Source organism: Haplochromis burtoni, unplaced genomic scaffold (genome assembly GCF_018398535.1).
Source record: "Haplochromis burtoni strain Fernald_Lab_line unplaced genomic scaffold, NCSU_Asbu1 Contig_73, whole genome shotgun sequence".
NCBI classification, from domain to species: domain Eukaryota; kingdom Metazoa; phylum Chordata; class Actinopteri; order Cichliformes; family Cichlidae; genus Haplochromis; species Haplochromis burtoni.
In genome coordinates, this window is record NW_024582434.1 from 28,326 (window position 1) to 49,513 (window position 21,188).

At 40.8% G+C, this 21,188-nt stretch overlaps 1 protein-coding gene across 5 annotated transcripts in view; it reads right to left on the reverse strand.

Moving 5' to 3' along the window:
- Positions 1–15,774, reverse strand: part of slc44a1b (solute carrier family 44 member 1b) — a 30,118-nt gene extending 14,344 nt beyond the window's left edge. For 4 of the 5 annotated variants that reach the window (XM_005924036.3, XM_005924034.3, XM_005924035.3 and 1 more), the window contains exons 1-6: positions 15,656–15,774; positions 11,532–11,621; positions 7,735–7,877; positions 5,612–5,748; positions 309–402; positions 59–228 (exon numbers count right to left, since the gene is read on the reverse strand). In XM_005924036.3, the coding sequence (XP_005924098.1) occupies positions 59–228; positions 309–402; positions 5,612–5,748; positions 7,735–7,877; positions 11,532–11,621; positions 15,656–15,712 (691 nt within the window). In that variant the 5' untranslated portion in view covers positions 15,713–15,774. Of the gene's footprint in view, positions 1–58; positions 229–308; positions 403–5,611; positions 5,749–7,734; positions 7,878–11,531; positions 11,622–12,013; positions 15,611–15,655 lie in introns of those variants that run through there. The other variant, XM_042221730.1, reaches the window with a different exon arrangement.
- Between the last annotated feature and the right edge of the window lie 5,414 nt (positions 15,775–21,188).

Consider the following 21,188-nt stretch of genomic DNA (forward strand, 5'->3'; position numbering starts at 1 on the left):
TTTGGCACTTCCATATGAGAATTCGATTTTCGTCTTAGAGGTTGATGCTTGTTCTCACACAGTGCGAGGACACAAAGTCCGATGATGATCTCTTTACTGGCAGCGACGCCAGCGATCAGTCGGTGCAGAACACTGTTATCCCCGACAAACGTCACCACAGCCTCAGCAAACCTTGCGTAGCAGGAGATGTCCACCGGAGTGCAGCGATTAAACACGGGCAGCGGTTTACTGAGAATGGAAGACAGAGGTCAGAGGTCACAGAAAAAGCAAAAAAGCAAGCGACTTTGGGGTGAAAAGCTGCTACATACCTGGGTGGAACAGGTAGTTTGGGGCATTTAGTGGTCCTCTGTTCGAGAACAGGATATCTATGAGCTGCTAACTCATAGGAGCACAGCTCAGAACCTGAAAGAAAAAAAAACCACCATCATATTTTAAATAATAATAAAATAACTTCTAATACGGCCCTTTAGATGCAGAGAAGGTCTTTGACAAGGTTTAATGATCCTAGTTCTTTAAAGTCTCACTGGGATGGTCCTCTGCTACCGCTGCTGTTTACACTAGCAATTCCACTTTTGCAGTAACTGTACAATCATACCCACAAATCTATGGGTTAACAACAGGACACACTGACCATCAACTATCCCTATATGTTGATAATATAATTTTGTTTATGCCAACAGCATCAGATGATGTTTGCAGACAATATGTATGACCTAATGGAAGCACATCTGTTTCAGTAAATCAAACAGTTCCTGAAATAGGTTTTTACTGGCTTAACCATTTTAAAAACAATAAAACATAATAATAATCTTTATTTATAAACTGTTTTTCAGAACAAAGTCCTTCACAGGACAATTCAGATAAATGGTAAATGGACTGGTTCTTATATAGCGCTTTTCTACTCTCACTGAGCACTCAAAGCACTCAGTAAAATAAATTTTATAAAATACTGGCAGGTGCCAGCGCCTCAGCCTCCTGGCAGTTGAATCTTTAGGTGGCACAATCCCACTTTTACATTTTAACAAGGTTAAAAGTTGTTCTATGCTTATTGTATAATGTTGAAACAACATTAACATCTTTTAACATTTTTGCAATCAAATTGTGCCCTGGCCTGAACATCCAGAAGCGTGATTATCATTATGAAAATTCACTGAATGTAAACTGGGAAAAAGCTTTGAATGTCATTGTGTCAAAACACTGAAACACTGACACCATTTTAACTACATATTGCTTTCTGCATCATTGAGAAACCTGCAAAACAAAAATGCATGAATTGGATCAAGATTGTCAAATTGCAAAGTGTCAGAGATTGTCAGTTAAGTTATTAGTATGAGAAGCCTATATTATATTCTTCCTGTGTAAATACACCTATTGCATTCACAAGATTTTTAGTAAACATGACCTTTGACCTTAACCTTGAGGTCAAGGTCACCAATATTGATACTCATCCAAGATTTTTAGTAGATGCACTTATGGGATCAAGTCACTAAAAGTACAAAAAGGCACCACTGTTCAACTATAAGCTGTTCTGCTGTTCTGCTAAATTTGGGGTTTTTTGATATTCAAAATATTGGTATTCTAGTCCTAAAGTTATAGAATCAGTATAATCTTAACATGCAGACTTTCATGGTTTTCACATCCAAGCTGATGGTCGGGGTGAGCGCTGGGTTTTTCCACAGTGCCGGCGTTTCCAACTCTGAGCGTATCCGCCGCATCACCGCTGACAGGCTGCACCTGAGTGTAATCTGGGCTGCTGGCTTCTTGAAATCAGTGCTCATATTCACTCTCCACCAGATCGTCTGCTAAGCCTCGTTAGTCAAGCCGCCACAGTGACAGTATCTTGCCATAGTTATTCTTGTATTGACCTTGTACCTTCTGCTCACAGAAAACCTCTGGATGTTGCTGAAACTCACTGTCACTGGTCAGCACACAGCTTCTCCACTTACATTCACCTGCCTGCCTTCCTGTCCAGCCCTCTGACATTAACGGATTTACTCATCGGAGTACCTCTACACCCCATCCGCACCAACCCCTCTATGCTTCGCCTCCGCCTGTGAAAAGTAAGACTGTTTGCAATTTGCAACCTACGCCTTGGATCCACATCTGGCATCCCTTCTAACACTTGTTTCCCTTGTTTCAGTGACTCTGAGAATTACGCCACACCCTTTCCCTCTGTCCCACACCCCATGGGTCCTGCACTGGATGTTACCCAGTGTTGGGTCCCCAGCCCTCGTCCGCAACAGCCCCAAGGCTCCCTCACGGACCATGTCACAGTTCACGTAGTGATTTACTAACCACTCATTTCAGTGTTTTTGTAATCGTGTGACTTTTATAGTGTTGTTTCTTTGCTTCATAGTATACTTCACGTGATTATAGTACAGTTCAGGGAACTAGTACATTATAGTATTACTCCTGTTCATAATGTGTCAAAGAATTATTTGAGTAGTAGCTTCCTAGTTTGCTTTGTCACTTGCCCTAAGTTTATGGTATACTTGCTATCGCTCCTTGCATTTCTGTACACTTTGTGCCTCAGTTCACGTCTGTAATAAAAGTCTATTTTGCTCACAGTCCCTGACTCCCAAGTGCGGTCTGCATTCAAGTCCATTTCCTCGTGTTGGCCCTCTGGCCTTGACATCTGGAGGAAAAGTTTAGGAATTATAGGTCTGTACTACATAGACAACTTCCAGGGGCCAAATGTAACCTGTGGTACACAGTTTCATTAATTCATCATAAATTAAACAGCTAAAAGGTTGATAGATGAGTCCAGGTCCATCTGCAATTGGCAGCTGCTTGTGTGAACCCACAGCATGCAGCCAGTTGAACTTCCCTAAACACAATACAAATCCTTCACTGTTCCCACGACCTGTGACACTAGGCAAGGATAGATCGATAGTTTGGTACATTCAGAAGAAAACTCGAACACAATGTTGGGCCCAGCAGCACTAAAAGGTCTGCACGTCCACAGAAGACAACAGTGGAGGATGATCATAGGATCCTTTCCATGGTCAAGAAAAAAAGAACACTTTCCAGGAGGTAAACATATTGTTGCTCAAGTTTACCATAAAGACACAACTTCAGAGAGAAACTCCAGTGGGTTCAGCACAAGCTGCAAAACCTATAGCTCTGAAACAGCAGACAGACAAAACTAAAATAAACATGTAGAGTAATGATGGAGGGAAAATGGGTGGAGAAGGCATTGAACAGCTCAGGATCTGAAGCAAACCACATCCATACAGTGTGCAGTCCAGACAGTGTGATGCATGGACCAGTTTAGCTTCCAGTGACACTAGGCCACTGCTGGTTACTGATGGACTCTGAAGTGTACATGGATATACTATACTGATATACTCTACTATTTTTAAACCAGTTAGTTACTTGGGCTTTATTTATTGGTGCAACATAGACATATTGCAGAAAATTGCACATATTTGTATCAAAAAGGTATCACTACCTCTGCTCTTCACAGTGATCATGCTTGCTGCCATACATAATCACCACCCAAAGGCACCATTCTTATGAGGGAAGAACTCGAACAAAAGAAACATGCAAAGCTCAGATGACTGCAGTCATTAAAATGTCTTGTGTGCAAATCCTTTAAAAAACCCATGGGAACGCGTGGCTGAAGAGGGGAAAAAACACCATCCAGTGCAAACAGCTCCAAAAGAAACTAGTCCCCAATATTAGTCATTTGACTAATATGCCCAGTTTGTATCATTCCTGACTGTGAACTTGATTTGATTTTTATTTTGAAGGTTTAATCTGAAACACAGATATGAATATTTCCGCTTGTATGAACAAACTGAGTGAGCGTGCTGGAGCTGGGCCTCTGTGACAGGCTGCTCAGGTGTAGCAGATAAACTAGTTCCTCTGTGTGAATCTGTGACAGTGGATCCTTTATAAACGACTGCCGGAGGAGCTGTGAGGTCACCTGACCGAGGGTCTGCCGTCATGTTTCAACACGTTTGTGTCTCAAGTGAACAGTGAAGGCTCTGAGTCACAGAGCAGCCATGATGGAGGAGAAGCAGAGCAGAGTGGCACCAATTACACGACACGCATTAATGCTGCCTTTGTTACTGTACTGTAAGTTCAGTATACTGTTGGTGTGTCCGGTCTGCAGACATTCAATCATCACGGTGACGCGATGGCGCGCGGTCGGCCAAGTGCTGACATCACTGCTTCCTTTAAAACCAGCAACATGTTCGTACTTCGGTCTTTGTGAGAACATCGAGTCACACAGTGCACCCTCCAATCCCCTGCCACTTCCAGCACTCCACCTGCTTTTCGCCTCCAACGCATCACCCACCCTTCATATTTAACACCTGCTTTCAGATTCAGCACATTGTATGTTTTCACCTTCAGCAGATCACCCGTTACATCTTTAACACTTTGCATGCTGGAAAATGATTATTAAAAAAAAAAAAATCATTAGAGAGAACGCCTTTGTCAGAAGTGTAAAGCTTGCACATGCATGCGGCAGAATGTGTGCAAAGCAAAAAATAACACAAGAAAACATGATGCAGCTGAACTGGTCCAGTTTAGAAGGTTGGTTTCAAATCCAATCCAGGACAAGGAGCAATGCAAGTGCAGGCAGGAGGAAGTGTTTCACTGGGCCCAGCTCTCACAGCTAATTACTCTCCAAATCAGACAAGACCACAAAACCAAAACAGGGACATCTAGTGCCTAAGCGTCGTCACAACTTCAAGACATCACTTGCTTTCACCTCCAGCTGTTTACCTACTTCTATCTTTAATGGTTCACCTGCTTTAAGCTTCAATACTTCATCGGCTTTCCTGTTTAACACTTTGCATATTTCTTTCAAACTTAATTATATTATTTAACCTCAACATATCATCTGCTAGCCATACAAGGGTATGGGGGGGGGGGGTTGTATAAGGTGTTCTCTACTTTTTGTTTTGCTCTTTTTTCTCCCACATACTGTATTATCCTAATTGTTTCTTGTAATCACGAATATTGTTATTACTTTATGTGTTGGGTTTTCAGATGTTTGAAATTACCCTTGAATGGCATGGATACAAGAATATACACTTAAGTGTGTTCCTATAGTCACAATAACTTACCGTACTGTAACGAGTTGCAGATATTTACTATGTGCCATAAATGTTCTGTAACAGCTTTTGTTTTGTTTTTTATTGAAAAATGAAAATAAATCCTATTAAAAAAACATCACCTGCTATCACCTCAAACACATCAGCTTCTTTGCACTTTAATTCCTTCTATTTTTATTGCTTCCATTATCTTCATATTTATTAAGTTACCTGCTTTTATTTTTTTATATTCTGCACGCTTGATCTCAGCACAATCGTCACCTTTCAGTTTTCACCTCCAACACATCACCCTGGCCAGCTTCACCTGTTTTCATCTTTGACATATAATCTGTTTATACCTCAAAAACTTTACCTGCTTTAAATGTTTGACATTGCTGAACAAATAAAGACACAGATTCAAATACATTTCCCATCAACACCCTCTCCTGCCTCTAAAGCCTAGAACAAAGCCTCTTTGTCCCTCAGCTCAGACATGTAAAAATATATCTGGATATCCAGACACCTATTCAAGTGTGCAAGGAGTCGTGTGACATTTATGCCCTCACCATTGACCATAGCGAACCTCTTCAGGTCCTGGTAGGTCTTCAGCTCCTCTGTGGGACACAGAGACACACAAAGAGCCATCGACTTGATTTTCCTTTGAACAATGTCGATGTTACAGGGATCCAGGAAGAAAACAAACCTGTAAGCGACAGAAAGTACAGGAAGTCAGCACATCGACATTTATAATAGAAAAAATGACTCTATATATATATATATATAAAAAACGCAGGTAAATGCCTCCAAAGACCTTAAAATCTAAAAAAGAGTGACACCAAATAGGTCAGCATTGGATTGGCATTTAAACCATTTAACAAATGGTGCTTCTAAAACCAGAAAAATCTCCATCTTCTAATAAATATGAAGACATGAAGCCAGTAACTTTATCAAAATTTAATTTCAGGAATTGCTGATAAAGAACACAATGCATTTTTAAAAGAAAAGCACATTTTTCCATATTTTAGAAGAGTACCAAATATTACAAATAAAGCAAAAAATCTTCTGATAAAGTCCTTTAAGTGTCTTTAAGTGCAGGTAAGGCCTTCAGTAGGGTTGAATGGACCTACTTATTCAGTGCGTTTTAAAGTATCAGTTTTAAAGGATCACATTCAAATAAATATCAACTGCAGAAATGTTTAAGAACAGGAATATTTTACATCTAATTTCTATTAAAAGAGGCGTGTCGAGACTGCAATAGAATGCAATCACATTAAGGAAATATACTTTAAAAACTGGATAAACAGAGTGTAAGTTATAATTTTATACTCATGATCCATTTTATTATTAATCAACCTCATTATTATAGAAAACCCAGCAGAAGCACTACATCAGCTGCCTGCTCTTCAGTCCATCGTGTATCAGTTCTGCTACTATCTGACTGTTTCACGTACTGTAGACTTGAACTGACTGCTGAATTTTGGCAGTGCTGCCCAGTCTGCCCAGTTTGATAATCCCGACTTGAGTCATGAACAGAAGTGTTTGAGTAAAAATAGAAGCTGAGTCTGAGCAGAGGAGGATTAAAGCTGAGCAGAATGCAGGAATGTAAATGTGGGAGAAACGTGTGACTCAACAACGAATGGAAACAAAGAGCCACAAAGAGTCTGCAGAGACTCAAACCCTCGCCGTTCCTCTCCTACAGGCGCAGGAATCTGTGATCCTGTGATCCCGCTCACTTCACCTGAAATCACCTCGCTCTCTGTTCAGCCTCGTGTTCCCGTGGGTTTATATCAGCTGAAAGACTACATCTGATCCCACATCAGTCAGAATGTCTCAGAGATCAAACAGTCTGACACAGTAAAGAGCTGACAGATGCCTAACAAAGATCTGTACCGTGTGTAAAAGTAGGTCTGACATCGCCTCCAAACTCCAACAGCTGCTCGCCCTCCAGCAGGTGGAGCTCTGCGTGTGTGTGTGTGTGTGTGTGAGATGAGTCACAGCTCTCAGCTAGTGTCAGCATAATCAATGGTGAACTCTCCCACAGGAACTCAAACGCATCGAGTATTAAAGTGCCAGGATGAGCTGCCACAATGTTCTAAAAATACCCAAGTACTACTTCAGTAATACTGCAAATTAACAAAGACAGACTGTACAGGACAGACGTGCAACACAACCAGAATACAAACAAAAATACTAAAGAATTACAGTGAAATTAAATTATTTACATATATCACCACCAGGAGCACAAAATAAATGAAACAAAAACTGCAAAAAGACCCTGATAACTTAAAAAAAAACCCAAAAATATTTATGCAATAAAATCCTAATTATTAGACACAAAACACAGCACTGTGTAATAAAATATCAACACAATAATCGAAACTGCTACGCACTGAAAGAGCTTTATAAACTGTAAAGATGAACACCTTAATACAACCTATAAACCAAGACAAGCCAAACTACAGAATTCCTGTAGTCACGAGTTTTTCCGACAGAAAAATTCATACACAAAATCTCCCCTCTGATAACCTGTTTTTAAACATTGCTTTGTTAAGAGTATATATTTACTCAAATATCACATTTTTGTTTCTCAAATAGTCAGAAGTAACTTCAAAATGCACAGATTCCTGTCAAACAGTAACAAACTCAACACTTTAACTGTACGAAGAACAGTAAAAACCTCAGTACTTACTTCCTGTCCGTGTGGTCGAGGCCACTCAGCCTGACGCCTTCAATCTGTTCATTTCGTTGGCCGCAAGTGTTGCCATAGCTGTCATATCCGAAGACGAGGCGAGCGGCGCCGCCGGTGACGATGGTGAACCCGCAGATGCTGCCCTGGAGGATAGAAAGAGAGTCAGCGAGTGCAACACACCTTAAGCAACAGGCGCGTTTCTTGCTGTCTATATTCACTGAATCTCATCCCTCAGTGCACTGTATCCCATCTACTGCTGTCACATTCTCCAGTTACACGTTAATTTATCTTCAGTCAATAATCTAATCTGATCAACTGCATACATTTGAATCTGGGCCTTCAGCTTTTGCATGGTTGGGAAAATCTGTTGTGTTTTATCTGTACTGATACTCGCACCAGACTATGAATATATATGGAAACTTTCATGACTCTCGTCTCAGCAGCACATAAAATGACCAAACTCAGGATGAGTTCCAGTAAAAACCCCGTCAGGACATCACTGTGAAAAATCTAAGACCACATGACATCTAAAAAGTTTAAATCCTCAGAAATCAGGGCTGAATAGCAGATGTTCTGACCTGAACAGGCTCAGATTCACTGTTTATTCTCTACTCATCATAAAATTTTCATGCATCTATTCCTGTCCTCGCTTCAGTTGTAAAATCAAACGACTCTTGACCAGTCAGAGCTCTGCCTGAGGCTCTAAAAGCCAATCAGCTGCCTGCTCTGCTCCTGCTGCTACTTCCTGTTACCACAAGAATCTTAATCCAGATGTGCACATTCATTCAGTCCCCCCAAAAAATTATATAAAGGGGCAGAAATATATAGTTTAATAACATGCTTCAGTGTGGTCCACATAGAGCCACACAATTAACCATCAAGTTATAGTTTGGAAAAGAATTCATTCTGATTGTATTTTTTCAGGTACCTCACAACTTTCACAAGCCTGAGTCTAACAGCTATGGTTAGAATGAGGCATTTAATAAAACCAAACATGTCGTGGTGCCGAGTCAAAAAATAATACACCTAAATAATCAGAGAGTTTGCCCGCATCATACAGCCTGGCCTTCTGCCTTCAGACGTGCCGCAAATAAAAATGAGTTTTATCACTGCTGTGCTGTAGTTACAGGTCTCTTCAAACTGCTGCTTGCCTCAATAAGTCTGGCAGGAGATGTTGTTGATGTTCTAACAGCGTTTACGCTTGAGTTGTTGAACCCACCAGGGCCAGCGAATGAACATCTTTCCACTTCACCTTGAAAAGTAAAGCAATCTGTGCTCTCTTTTCTTCACTTCTGAGTTTTTTTCTCAGAAATTTAAGATGTAAGAGAACCCAAAAGTTATGTAATTACTAAGCTGAAAAGGAAGAAAAACTACTTAACCATGTTTATTAAAGGGCAAAGACTCAGCGGCATTTCAGCAGTAATCCATCATCAGCGATTACTGTGTTACAATGGCTAACTATATATAAAATATAAAAAAACTGAAGACTTATTAAGTCAAAATCTACAATAAGGGGTTAAAATGTAAAATGAATGCAGTCACTGTGGCACAAGCTGGTAAAGATTTTCTGTATCTGTGCTTCTGGCAGCAGAAAAGTATTCAGCTGCATGTCCAGTAAGTAATTTTCCTCATAAATCAACTCAAACAGAAACGCTGTTAGAACATCAACAACACCAAACATATTACAGAGGCAGGCAGCAGTTTGAAGGGGCTTCTAACTACAGTGCAAACAGTTTCTTCAAGTCGATTCTTAACAAGACAAAGCTGTAAAAGCAAGTTTCACCGACTTTACTTTTCATACATGTTTTTTTCTCTCAAAGTGTTCACACTTCTCCCACGTCTTGCTTATACCGTCATGCGCTCTCACGCTGCTCAGCCAAATCCCAATTACAGAGAAGCCTCAGAGTCCGTTCTTTATGAAAAACATTAGACTAAAACAGGCTTGTTCCACATTTTAGCACCAACTCTCAACCATAAACATCAGAAAATGCTAAATTCACTCGCGTGATTTTCTGGGTCAACGCTTATCAGTCAGTAAGATGCAGATTCATAATAATTTGTATTTTTATTTCATTTAAAATCTTTGGTTTAGTGTCAGTGAATAAAATATGCTCATTTAAGTTTAAAAAACAAAATAAAACATAGTTTCATTTTTAGCCATCAGCCACTTTACTGGTTACATCTGTTCAGACTGCTTCAGACTCAAATAGCCACTCATTAGAGTTTTTCCTTCCCACTGTCGCCAAAGTGCTTGCTCATAGTGGGTCATATGATTGTTGCGTTTTTCTCTGTATCTATTTTTCTAGGATCTACTTTACAATATAAAGCGCCTTGAGGCAACTGTTGTTGTGATTTGGCGCTATATAAATAAAATTGAATTGTCCTTACTACTCGGTATGACCGTTGCTATGTTACTTTTACTTTTATTATTAATTAATTTGACTTCAGCCACAGAAAGCCTTAATAAAAACCACTCGATCGTCTCTCGAGAAGGAAGGACAAGCATTGTATTTCACCGTTTATGAGCTATATATCCATTATTGTTTATGTTCTTCCAGTCTTTGTAATGAAGTGATGATTTTAACCTTATTTTTTTATATGACCTGCTTCAAAGAACACGTTAAGAATACGTTGGGCAAAATATCCAAGGTGAATTTAATAAGTAACAATATCATTTCATTTTTTTAATTAAGTCTAGTTTTTATTTCAGTAACTAAAATTTATTCCGCTTGTAACTCAGAAAATATTCATAAACGAAGCAAGTAACTTTTAAATAATGGCTAATATGGGATCAAGATTGCTAACAGTGAAAATACTTTTATTGCAGTTATCGTTAGAGATTTTGAACATAATCCTTCATAAACTGATAAAATTATTTTGTGAGCAACACAGACAGAAGAGTTATGCTCATAATCACAAGTGGGCTACCCAAAAATCTACTATAATTTGTGCTTTTATTTTACTTAGCAGCTAGTGCTGGTGGACATTATTAGCATAGTATGACTGTTTTATGAGGTATCACTACTGTAGTATCACTGTAGCATTGGTGGTATAATTGCTGTAATACAGGAGGGTGCTATTGCTACAGTATCACTGTAGTACAGGAAGTGTTATTACTGTGGTACTACTATATTATTGTGAGGTAATATAAATGCACTATTACTATTGTTTGGAACTCTTATTGCTATAATATCACTGTAATGTTGAGGGTATTGTTACTGTATTATTACTGTAGTACTGGGGTACCATTACTGTAATTGCTGTAATTAACTGCAATTACCGGAGTATCACTGTAGTTTTGTGTGCTATTATTACTGTATTGATACTGTATATCCGAGGGTATCATCACTGTAATACTGGGATGTTACTGTAGTATCACTGTAGTACTAAGAACAATATTTCTACAATAATATTGTAGTTCTGAGGTTATCATTACTGTAATAATAGGATATTAATACCTTATTGTCATTGTACTATTAGTTGGTATTAATACTCTAAAATTACTGTAGTTATGAGAACATCTTTACTGTAATATTTACTTTGTTATCATTGTAGTAGTATTAGGCATATCATTAATGTAATATTACTATAGTTCAGAGGTATAATACCCAGGGTATTACAGTAATAGTACTGTAGTGTCGTGTGTCAACATTACTGTATGTACTCCTGAGGTAATATCACTGGAATACCAGGTTACTATCGCCATATTATCATCGTAGTATTGTGTCTTTTATTACTGTAGCATTACTGTAGTACTGTGAGTGATGTGGGTGCTGATGGAGGGTTTCTGTGGTTACCATGCCGACGCAGAAGACGGTGAAGAGCAGAAACCAGGGCAGGTCTGTGCAGCTCCGGTCCTCCAGCGGTCTCCATTCTCTCTTTGTCCTCTGAAAGACACACACGCACGCACGCGCACACACACACACACGGTGAGAGCACAGCAGGGCCTTCAGGAACTCCATCCCTCCCTCTATCCCACCTGCCCCGGCCTGCTAACTCGGCTCCATCCCCCAGCTCCGTGTCTGTTTACGGCCGCAGAGAGCGGAGCGGGGCCGCTCACAGGCCGCGGTTACCCGCCTGTTCCCGGCTGGAGCTAATTGGATTAAACGAGCTACTGGCTCTAATCCTAGCTCGGCCCGCTCTGGTCCCCGGGACCGGTTTCCCTTTCACGGTCACAAAATAAACACACACCGGCGCTCTGCTGAAGGACACGCTTAGAAGAACGAGCACGGTACCGGACCGAGCCGAACCGGACCGAACCGAACCAGGCCGCGCTTACCTCCGTGCTACCGCAGCATCCCATTGCAGTCAGGGTGGAGGTGCCCGGAGCTTCACGGAGCTTCACAGAGCTTCAGCTCAGCAGCAGCGGGGTCTGGAGCCCGACAGGCGGGGGGGTGGGGGGCGAGGAGGAGACGACCAGCCCCGCGTGATCCCGGAGGCCGAACCCGGAGCGGAGACGGTCCCGACGGTCAGACAGAACGCTCCGACCCACTGAGCATTCTACTTGTCGGAGGCTACTCCGGGTACCTAACCGAGCGGGGATTAACGGCCGAGGATTTGTCCGCCACACTTCCTGGTGGGCCGTCAGGTGCTGCGGCCATTCATCTCATTGCGCTTGCGCTTGTGCCCGCGCCGTGAGCGGAGCAGAACAACAAAGCCGTTTTTGACCTGCAGCTGCAGTACCCGCTTTGACCACTAAATCCATTCTAAAAGCAAGATGCCGCTGTTTGCCCTGTAGAGCTAATCTACACTAGAAAGTAACACAAAACACTCTAAACAGTCACATCTTTTAAGTAATCATCAACAGTTTTCTCAAACAGAGTGAAATACCCCAAAGTTATGCAACAATCTATGGAATAAATAAAGAATTAAACCTCAGTTTCTCCCCCAAAATCCCGCAATTATACATTTCTGCAAACGAGATTGATATCTGCTACTGAAGGTGCTCAGATTTCCATTGGGAGTAAACAGGATGCAGGATTAAAAATGAGCTCAGTCAGAAACGTGAGGCTGAGATGATTTGCACATGTGCAGAGGAGGGAGAGTGAATGTACTGGACAAATGATGATGAAGGTGGAGCTGGCTGGCAGGAGGAAAAAGAAAGACGTTAGAGGAGGTTCATGGATATAGTGAAGGAGGACATACAGAGGGTTGTTGTGGAGATGGAGGCAAATGATCATCTGTGGCAACCAAAATAAGAGGAGCTGAAGATTAATTTTCAGTAAACTTCCTCACTTACAAATACTGTTTATCCTTTTGATGTTTTCACTGTCGGGATGATAAGTTTGACCTGTGCTGCAGAAGAAGCTGCTCTGGTGTTGTCAGCTCCCCTGCATGTATGTATTTATGTACTTTCATTTCCCTCCTCTTCCTCAGTGTGCATTTGCTGTTGATGCTGAAGAAAGCCACTGTGTCTGTCACTGTAAACCTGCTGATTTTGATAAAGCTTTTAAAGAAAGCAGTTTGACCTCTGACCTCCACCGACAGACTGCCACGCAGAGCTCCTGCAACATTTAAAGAAGTGACATCTTTGTTTCACGTCCATGCGAACACTCAATGCACTGTTGACATTCTCCACCAGTCACCACATACACAACACACCATCCTACAGCAACATGCGCTTTCTTCCACATGCTGGACACATCACTGTCATAGCTAAGAAAGAAAAAAGGCTGGCGTTTGAACTTTGCATCACTACGTTCATATACCTCCAAGAGACTATGTTGGCTCATTTATGAAGCCATGCAGCTGCTGCGGTATTTTCAATTATAGAAATGTTTCCTACCATGAATTAGTCATAATTCTACTTTAACAACTTTTCATAGCTATTAATAGAAACTGTTCCATTGGTGTGGAAAGGAAAGGAAAGGGAAACAGAAAGTTGAGTGGAAATATTTTTAGCACTATACAGATTTTGTTCTGATTTTTGACTTCTAATGGCCACACTCTGATATTTCGAAGAGACAGATCTAGAAGAAGACTCGAAGATATCCTGAAGTACGTGCAGTTTGACAATCGAGCAGCCAGAGCAGATGGTGAACAAACCTTTCAGGAATATTTGAACAATGTTTGTAGCTGGGCCTGTCTCCCTGGTTCTGATCTCTGTGAGGATGAACAGTTGGTAGCTTTCAGAGCCAGGTGCAGTTTCAGGCATACCGTCCCTTCTGAGAAAACTATGATGGCAGAACTGCGGGTTTGTTTGGGGTTTTCTTTTTCATAAAATGACTGAAAATCATAATACATGATGTCAAAATATTTTAGAGTATCGGTCATAGATTAAGAAAGGATGGAACTGTTATAAATACAGACAGAGCCATGTTGTTTAACTTGTCTAACTTAACCTAATTTAATGTTTGTATTTTATTTGTTTGTTTTAATCACTATTGTGTACATAAATTTTGCACATCATACTATGCACCTGTGGCACTTTTACTGTAACTATATTGTTTATTTATTGCAGGCTGTACTATTTGTATTCTGCACTAACACAATCATTTCCCTTATTCTCATTTGCTATTAACTGCTTTCACCTGTGCTGTGTCCTGCAACCTTGTCTTCCTTTGTGCTCCTGTATTCCTCAAGTTAATTTTTTTGCTCCTTGTGCCCGTTGTGGATGCTGGTTTCTTTCTGGTTTTTGTTTACCTTTTGTTCAAACAGCCAAATAAATGACTCACTTTTGGTCTGATTGTGTCCTGCATTTGAATTCTTCACCCACCACATTCTCACACTAGATATTAGATTTCTGAGAAAGGACTTCTTCAAGTTTGTGTCACTTCTACAACCACAGCTAAACTGTAGATTCAACTTTCATCATGTCAAGCTTGAGTGTTTGAACTTTTATCTGAGAGCTGACCTGCTACTGCTGGTATAAATTTAAAGGAGGATTTTCCTTCAGTTGAAATCTGATCTGAATGTTTAAAGAAATTCTCAGTTTGAGGCATTCATTAAACCATCTGTTAACGTGGGCGTGCCTTCAGCTGTGATCACCTTTTTTAGCATTTTTATAGGCTGTCATGGCATCCCGCCCAAAGACTAAAAACGAAAGTTTATTTCGTACTCTCTCTGATTGCCATGAAGTAAGGGATTTGGTCTTCATGACAGCAGCTTCTGCAGGAGGCCGTGTGCCCCTCCTTAAACTGTTTTAGTGCTGATGTGACTGTAAGTGTGAGACAGTGAGGATGCTGATTTTCATTCAGTGTTACACTGATTTTGCAAAGTTTCCTTCACTTTTGTATTTGTCTTTAAAGCTGCACTCACTCTGCTAACTTCCTGTAGCCCCTCATAGGCTGAAATAAGTCAATTTCCGCACTTTGTGTTTAAATGCAGTTGTTTTCTTTTGCTGCATTTTACTCATACATTTGCTGCAGTGAAAGCTTCCCTACCTCCTCAGGTCATCCCTCAACAACAAATTGTTTCTGATGATTAAAATCAGGGGTTAAAGTGCTTTTTTTAAAAAAAAACTTGCTTTGTATTGTTGAGCCATGAAGCTCTCTGCTTTCATGTTGTTAAGTTTAATTCTCCACAAAGGACGGTGAATATTGGAGTAGCAGCAGGGTTAGCAAATCACAGCCTGTACACAAAGCTCATGAAACAAAGTGTAAGGGTTCCCTCACCTTCCAAATCGCACTTTAACTCCTCAATAAAGGTACTGCAGTCAGTTTAGAAACTCCTGTATTCATTGTCCAGTCAGTGCTTTGTTATCATACTGTTGTTGTATTTTTTGTAGTACTTTGGAGGTAAGTTTACTTTTTTCTCCCACTAATTTTCCTGTAAATAATAATCAGATTCTCGCTGAGTCATTGAGTGAAACCAAACCCACTTTTTTATTGTTTTGTTCATTTTTGCGTTGCTTTTTTTTTTGAGTGTGTGTGTTCATGTAAAATAATCACGTTTGCTGTGTGAAGAGCAGCAGATCTTTTACCTTTTGCCTGAGCCGAACCTGTTGCTGAGAGCTTGAGGAGAGGCGCTTGGGGTCCATATTCCTGTGGGAGTCCTGGAGGGTCCCGGAGGGTTCCGCAGAGTCCTGGTGCTGCTGTCAGACTGAGGACGGCAGTGATGTAGGTCTGATCAGGCTGCAGAGGACAGAGAGCTTTTGTCTTATTGTTTACTGTTGTACCAGGCTGAACACTGGGGGGGGTGTGGGCATGTGTTTTCCTGCGTTCTTCTTGTTATGGGAGATTAAACTTTTCACCCGGTCACATTTCGGGCACGTAAAGCAGTTGAACCTCATATACATACATAAATCATGAAGTTTTATTAAGATTCATTAAAGTCTCAAATTAACGCACACAGTCATGTTTCCATTCCTTCAGAGGGCGTCATGACTGTGTGTGTTCATTTAAAGAGTTCACAGACAGCAATGTTCAGCAGAAATATTTAACTTCTCTCAAAATCACATTTGAATCAGGAAGGAAGCAATCGTGACCAAACAAATCTGTCAGGAAGAGGCAAAAATCCAAAGACGGGCAGAAACACGAGGAAGGAAACAAACAAGACCAAAGAAATTTCTGGAAGGCTTAACTGGTGAGAACAAGAAAACACTGCAAAGGACCAAAGACACACAGAGGAGTTTATATACTGGAGAGTTCTTAACAGATTGCGAGCAGGTCATGGTGATGGAGCTGGGGCAATAAAGGTTTGCTCCCTTTCTTAGTCTGCCTCCCTTAACACTAAGATGGCAGGAATACAGAAGAACCAAAGATTACAAAATAAATTACGAATTAGTTTGAAACAAAGCAACTCTTGCAAAGATGACATACTTGTGTAAAATGTTCACAAAGAAACACTATAAATATTCAACTCTGTGCAATTTTTGGTCTCTGATTTCAAAACGAAAAAAAGACTGTGTTATTGGAAATGGAAAAAGTAGACAATGTAAAACTTTTATTAGAGATGGAGTTTCCTTCGTTATCTTTTCTAAAACAAACAGACTGACATAATGAGGTGCCCTTTGACTTCTTGGGTCTGTTTGGAGGATTTGAGTTGTGTCGAGTTGATTGATCTTTTTACACCAACCAAAGCTCCTGTGAAGTTAGACACGGGTTCATCCATAATGTTTCCAATGTGCTAGCTGCCGGTGTCCAGTCCGACTCTGATGGAGACACAGCAGTGTTCAGATGTTTGTTTGGGGCTTTTATAGGCTGTAAATTCATCAGTCCACTTCAGCCACTTCTGTGTTTAATGCATTTATCAAGGGAAAGGAGGAATAACATGGTCTGACAAGGTGAAACAACCTTAGTCACAAATCCAAGCAGAATAAAAGAGCTGCTAATAGGCCATGTTTGCATTTCATTTACATTTATTCTGGTTTTACTTTCAAAATCAAACAAAGAAAGAAAATAACAATAAATAAAGAAAAGGGAAAAAACTCCATTAGTTAATACATATTGAATCATATAGAATCAGGGAGGGGGACCCAGGGTTGGCCCGGGACAAGCTGGAGAGATTATATCTCTCAGCTGGCCCTGGACAAGCTGGAGGAGATGGACGGGGAGAGGGAAGTCTGGGCTTCTCTGCTTAGGCTGCTGCCCCGCGACCTGGCCCCCGAGTGGAAGAAGATGGATGGATGGAGGGATGGATATCACGAGACAGGGATCATGATGAGCTTTTTGCCACTTGCTTGAGAACACTTGGGTATTGCCTCAGAGAGAATGGCTGATCTTATTAAACCACAGAGACACTGAGCGTTGTACCTTTGTAAAGTTTCAGCAGATTGAAATTCTGGATTTGAAAAATTATGCTTTCTTTTCATTTTTAAGCACTAAAAATGTTATTACAGCTGTTGGGAAACGAATATCCAAGAGTGGTATGAGGAAGACTTTTTGTTTGCAAGTGATTTATTGTTTTGTTGTTTTTATTTCAGACTTTCACACTTTATTGGTAAATGTAATTCAGAATACAAAAAAACAAAAAATAAAAAAGTAATCATTTGATTGCTGTTTGAGTTCCATGAGGTCCATGAGCATGTCCATGAGGCATGCTTAACAGTCTGGAATTAAGTCTTCACAGGCTGCAGCTTTATTAAACAAGAATTTGTATAAAATTTCTTGAGTAGGGAAATAATAATAGTTCTTGGTATTGGCTAGACTTGATATTTATCCATAAGATTAGCACTGTTATTAAATGCTGTTGTTATCGTGCTTATTTGAAGAGTTTCAGTTGGGTTTCAAAGCTCATCACAGTACAGAAACAGTACAGTGTTTAAAAGTAGAATGGGAGGGAGAACCTTCGGTTTTCAGGCCCCTCTTCTATGGAACCAGCTTCCGGTTTGGATTCAGGAAACAGACACTACTTTCAAGATTAGGCTTCAAATTTTCCTTTTTGCTAAAGCATATAGTTAGTACTGGGTCAGGTGACCCTGAATCCTCACTTAGTTATGCTGCAATAGGTGTAGACTGCTGATGGATTCCCATGATCCACTGAGTGTTTCTTCTTCACTCATATGTGTTTATACACCTCTCTGCATTTAATCATTACTTATTATTAATCTCTGGCTCTCTTCCACAGCATCCTCCCTTCACCTCTACCAGTCGGGGAGCAGATGGCCGCCCTTCCCTGAGATTGGTTCTGCTTGAGGCTTTTTCCTATTGAAAGGGAGTTTTTCCTTCCCACTTTCACCAAAGTGCTTGCTTATATGGGGACATGATTGTTGTGTTTTTCTCTGTTGTCTTTGTATTACTATAGGGTCTTTACCTTAAAATAGAAAGCACATTGAGGCAACTGCTGTTGTGATTTGGTACTGTATAAATAAATTTTTACTGAATTGAACAGAAGTTTATTAACAGGATCATCCAACATGTTCAACAAAGAAACCTTGCGTATTTATAACTGATGTGATGGGTGCAGTTTCACTCTGGTGCAGCAGAGGGCAGTGTGACACAGCAGATGCTTCATCATCGTCGGGAAAAACGCAACAAGACAACAAATTTAAACTTTCCAAGCTTTTACTTTATTTCACAGTTATAGACAACCAGGTTATTACAGGCTTTTTGAAATCTTATGTCAGCTAAAATCTATTAAAAGTGTGCTTTAATGTCTGCTAAAGTTCAAACAAACATCTTTTAATGCTTCCTGGGGGCAGCAGCTGGAAGTAAACTCTCACAGCTGGTTGTCATTTGTGCAGCTGTGCTGTCATGGTGATAAGTACCCTTTTGTAATTACCCACAAAATAGCTCAGGTACAGCAGTGGTCTTCTGTGGCCCAGACTTGAATTCAGGTCATTTATTTCTGTTGCACACTTAGAAACAATCAGGAGTTTACTCAAGGTGCTTTCCAGACAACAAGTATACAGAAAAATATGCAGAATACACAGTGACAACACAGAATGGGTGGTGCAGGAAAAATCATGAAAATCTCATAAAAGGGATGTCAAATAGAGCAGCTTAGAGGAAAATACATTTAAAAAATATTATTGAATGGATAAAAGCTAAGCAAAAATGAGAACACAAAAATATCTGTATGAATGTCTTTATATTAGTTCAGTTATTTAACTGAACATATAGGTGAACACAATCAGGGAATAACTTTAAAATAAAAAAGGAAATAGCCAAACAATAGAACATAACTACTAATACCTGAGATGAAAGACACCAGGAAACAGAAGGGACCAAGGTATAAACACAGAAACAAAGGAGGTACTGAAAGAAACACAAATGTACATACAATTTTCACAGGACTCTACTCTTTCCAGTGAAAACTTTCTTTTTCACATGAGTGTATCCTAATAACATGTAGTTAAGCACCCAAAACAGAACTCAGCGGGAATGTGGAAAACAACACTAGAGGCTAACTTCAAGCAAATAGCAAAAATCACCATTAACTGCGGAATCTACCAAGGAGATGTCCTGTGCCCACTGCTCTTCTACATAGGCCAGAACCCCTCAATGAGATTATTGAAAAGACTGGCTATGGATACCAGATGTCACGGTCTGTGTGGCAGACCGTGGGGATGAGAGGAATGAGGACCCAAGATGCAGGACTTAATGATGAAGGTAGTGTGTTTGTTTACAGTGGTGCAAATAGTTCACAGAATAGATCCCCGTGTTTTCCCCTTGACTTCCGTGTCGTGTCTTCACCCACAAGTCCGTGCTCTTCCGCTCCTGTGTGTCCCCACACCCCGTGCTCGCTGCTCTTGTCTTCCCTGCTCCTTCCTGGAGAAAATAACAAAGAGGCAACTTGTCAGGACACTCGACTACCGCAGGCATGCACTCGCTGAACTTGACATTTATCGACACTAACGTGGAGTCTCACACAACAATCCCATGCCGAGGAGCGCTCAGCCACAGCCTTAAGAAGCTCTCCAATGACACTTCATTAGCTTCAGGGTTTGTGATCATCTGCTTCAGGTGTGGCCATCCTCTAGACAGGATACGCCCACCAGGCCTACCTGAAACCCAGTACTCAGCCACATTCACAGACACACCCACTTGCCTATACATACAAGGATGGGGAATCACAAGAACAGCAGCAGTGCAGACAACACACACATCACAAAATAACAGCAATAATTATAACAGTAGTCCACGCGGCTCACGGACCCCGAGTCCCCGGAGCTTGAGTCCGTGACACCAGATACAGATGGAATTCAGCATCAGCCACCTCCTCTACATGGATGACACCAAGCTGTATGCGAGGAGTGAACGAGACCTCAATTCGCTAATCCACACCACAAGGATATACAGCAATGAGACTGGAATGTCATTCGGACTGAAGAAGTGTAGTCGGATGGTAACCAATAGAGTTAAGGTAGTCAGACCTGAGGGCATCGCACTACCAGAAGGCAGTATCAGCAATATCAGGGACAGCTACAAGCACCTTGGAATCCCACAAGCAAATGGAAACCATGAATAGGCAAGGAAAGCTGCAACCACAAAATACCTGCAGAGGGTCAGGCAAGTCCTGAAAAGTCAGCTGAATGGGAAGAACAAGATCAGGGCAATCAAAACCTACACCCTACCGGTGATCAGGTACCTTGCTGGAATAATAAGCTGCTCAAAGGAGGAGATAGAAGCCACTGACATCAAGACAAGGAAGCTCCTGAAAATGCCGAGTGGCCGGCATAGTATACCTGTATAGTATATCTGTGCCAAGTATTGTCTGGAAGTCCTGAGGGACAATGTCCGCTTTTATTAAAGTCAGTAAAGTCTGTACATCATCATATCAGTGAATATTAGTGCCAAATACCTAATAGATGCTAAAGTTTTTTAAATTCTCTGTACATTAAAGAGATTTTTCAAAAATAATAACTCTGAGGGGCAGCTCTTTCTCTGTGACAGGTCTGTGTGAACACTGAGTGTATACGGCAGAAGATTTTTAAGGTGACAGTTGAAGGGATTGTGTTTCTGTGGCACAACAGCTCAGATGCATGATTATATCGCATGTATCCAGCTGTGTGATCATCTGGAGCCAGGCCTCTGGGTCAGCAATCAAGCTGTGATGTCACTGTACAAACACCA